Source organism: Ruditapes philippinarum, unplaced genomic scaffold, assembly GCF_026571515.1.
Source record: "Ruditapes philippinarum isolate M1 unplaced genomic scaffold, ASM2657151v2 ctg6594_1_1_1_1, whole genome shotgun sequence".
NCBI classification, from domain to species: domain Eukaryota; kingdom Metazoa; phylum Mollusca; class Bivalvia; order Venerida; family Veneridae; genus Ruditapes; species Ruditapes philippinarum.
In genome coordinates, this window is record NW_026866647.1 from 4109 (window position 1) to 7708 (window position 3600).

Consider the following 3600-nt stretch of genomic DNA (forward strand, 5'->3'; position numbering starts at 1 on the left):
TGCTAATGCCTGTACTTCAGATACTAATGTCTGTAATCTAGAAGCTAATGCCGATACTTCAGATACTTATGCCTGTACTCCAGATGATAATGCCTGTACTTTAAATGCTAGTGCCTGTACTTCAGATGCCAATGCATGTACTTCAGAAGCTAATTCCTGTACTTCAGTTGTTGATGCCTGTTCTTTAGATGCTTATGCCTGTACTTCAGCTGCTCATGCCTGTACTTCAAATGCCAATGCCTGTACTTCAGATGCCAATGCCTGTACTTCAAATACTAATGCCTGTAATGCAGAAGCTTATGCCTGTACTTCAGATGCTTATGCCTGTACTACAGAAGCTAATTACTGTACTTCAGATGATATTGTCTGAACTTCAAATGCTAGTGCCTGTACTTCAGATGCCAATGCCTGTACTTCAGATACTAATGTCTAGTGACCTAATTGCTAGTGCCTGTACTTCAGATGCCAATGCATGTACTTCAGAAGCTAATTCGTGTACTTCACATGTTGATGCCTGTTCTTTAGATGCTTATGCCTGTACTTCAGATACTTATGCATGTACTACAGAAGCTAATTACTGTACTTCAGATGATAATGTCTGTACTTTAATTGCTAGTGCATGTACTTCAGATGCCAATGCATGTACTACAGAAGCTAATTCGTGTACTTCAGATGTTGATGCCTGTTCTTTAGATGCTTATGCCTGTACTACAGAAGCTAATTACTGTACTTCAGATGATAATGTCTGTACTTTAAATGCTAGTGCCTGTACTTCAGATGCCAATGCATGTACTTCAGAAGCTAATTCGTGTACTCCAGATGTTGATGCCTGTTCTTTAGATGCTTATGCCTGTACTTCAGATACTTATGCATGTACTACAGAAGCTAATTCGTGTACTTAAGATGTTGATGCCTGTTCTTTAGATGCTTATGCCTGTGCTACAGAAGCTAATTACTGTACTTCAGATGATAATGTCTGTTCTTTAAATGCTAGTACCTGTACTTCAGATGCCAATGCATGTACTTCAGAAGCTAATTCGTGTACTTCAGATGATAATGTCTGTACTTTAATTGCTAGTGCCTGTACTTCAGATACCAATGCATGTACTTCAGAAGCTAATTCGTGTACTTCAGATGTTGATGCCTGTTCTTTAGATGCTTATGCCTGTACTACAGAAGCTAATTACTGTACTTCAGATGATAATGTCTGTACTTTAAATGCTAGTGCCTATACTTCAGATGCGAATGAATGTAATTCAAATGCCAATGCCTGTACTTCAGATGCCAATGCCTGTACTTCAGATACTAATGCCTGTAATGCAGAAGCTTATGCCTGTACTTCAGATACATATGCTTGTACTACAGAAGCTTATTACAATTTCGATTATTTGAAAGTGAGAAAACTATCTTCAAGTACATGTTAAGCTATCTTCACTCAACATAAAATGATGTAGAATTTAAAAATTTTATGATCTTCCAATGTTTAATTTTACAGACTCAAGTGGATCTACGCGTTTCACTACATTGAAACTGTTTAAATGTTTATTGGGAAGGAGAACCAAAAAAGTCAGTAACGATTGGGTAAAGGATTCCATTAGGATAGGGAACATTCAAAATATGGTAAGATTGTAATGGAAGTAACAGGATAAAAATCAAGGGCAAAGAAATGTAAAAAGGCAACAAATATTTCTTTTCGTTGCATATATTGCAAATATATCAAGATTTGCCATTACAAAAAAAATACTGGACATGTTTTTGTGAAACATAAGTTTTGGATAGAAGGCAGTATAGAAATTATTCACCTACTATTTTTAATTTTTTATGACATGAAATTAGTAACTGTTGCTACATTTGATAATATTATTTTTTATCTGAAGACAACATTTAGCTGCTTTTATTACAAATAGACTTTAAATTTGCTAAGTCAATCTGAATTTTTGCTATACAAACATTTACTCGTCTTTTGCCCATAAGTTTTAGATTACATGTAAGTCTATTACCATCAGGTTTTTATGCCCCTGGATAAATATATGTTTTTTTGGTCCTGATTTGTCAAGAAAAAACAGTGTGTTTACCCAGGGATTGTTAGTGCATCATGATGAGTTCTACCTTTTGTAGGTAAAAGGTCAAGGTACCAAGAACAATGTTGGATATAATGTTGTCAGACATTTGGACAGATAGTTGGCAATAAAATACCCAATAAAGGCAATTTTAACTAGAGTTGAATGACTGTAGATACATTTCACAAATATTGATAGCATGAACATCTGTCTGTGTTACAAAACTTGAATTGAAAGTCTTGCACAAACAGAAAGTTCTAATTTTCACAAGTTAAAGTACAGCCTTTCCCTTTATTTATTTGGGGAAAATAGTATGTTATTTTTGTCAAAAGGGAAGAAAATACTCTACATGATTGTATATAACTTAATTTATTTGGGGAAAACTGCTAAATTGCAAAAAGATTTTCATTTGGGAAGCTGCTGTAGGAGAAAAAGCTTTGAAAGCCTCCCAAGCTACATTGTACAGATGCATGAACCTTCATTACCACTACCCTTTATACTTGTGAAAAGCATTATGTTCAAGGTCACAAGTAAGTACTGGTAGGATATGATTACTGTCCTCATTTGTGATATACAATGACCTCACTTGAGGTAAGCACACTGTCCCTGATATGTAAGAACACTTGGTACAAGTTACTGTAGTTGTCATTTTCCTCAGTCCACTGAATAGAAATATAGCAGCAAGTTTTAAAGGACATATTGTGTCATCTACATCATTTTAAGAGAGTTCATGTATTAAAGATAAAGAAAAAAGTTGACTTGTTCATTATTTGAGCAAATCTTGGTAGCTTTTTGTTAACCCATTTGTAATACAAGTTTAGTTAAAGTGACATTATGTGCATCCATGGGTAGATGTAGAGTGAACAGGTGAAAGTCAAGATAAGTTAACATTTTTTAATTTCATAATTTACTTCACATGAACGATAAATAACTCACTAGGACCTGTGAAATGTGTGTAATTATTCGTCGGAATGTTTCTGTAACTTCCAATTTATAAAGAGTGGGGCAGTCTTTTTATATATTTAGGTAGATTTATTTTTTACCCTAAACTATTTGACTCTGAAAAAAAAAAGCATAATGCACTTTAATGACATAGTGAGAAAACTTTGATATAACCTGTCGTAGTGCAATAGCATGAAATAATGAAGTAAAAATAATTTTGTAATTGTAGGAAAGATACAGAGTGATAAGTGCTGACGGTTATGTAGAGTTATCTATGGAAGAAGATTATGGAGGTTTGAGTTTCAGATCAAAGGCACAGACTGGCTAGAATCAAATAAGGTACAGTTCAGTTAAATTATTTGGATTATTGTTTAAAGCCCAACAATCTAAGAATTAGGGGAGCTATCATTTTTAGCTTTGTCTGTCAGATAAGAATAAGCAGAGCTATGGACCTTTCCGTTTTTTCGTAGCGGAACATTTAGCCACACCTTTTCCATTCATTGCTAGGTCAAACTGCTCACAAACAGTATCACAAACCACGTGTTCTTGTGCAAATCAGGTCAACCAGTGACTATGTATTATCTCAGAGTAGCGATTG

The 3600-nt window shown here is 34.6% G+C and overlaps 1 protein-coding gene across 1 annotated transcript; it reads left to right on the top strand.

Annotated features, from left to right (window-relative positions):
* The first annotated feature begins 425 nt into the window (after positions 1-425).
* LOC132733217 (G surface protein, allelic form 168-like) lies at positions 426-3330 on the top strand. Its single transcript, XM_060719818.1, has 3 exons — positions 426-852; positions 925-1394; positions 3232-3330. The coding sequence occupies exons 1-3, from the start codon at positions 426-428 to the stop codon at positions 3328-3330; spliced, it is 996 nt and encodes a 331-aa protein (XP_060575801.1).
* The last annotated feature ends 270 nt before the right edge of the window (positions 3331-3600 follow it).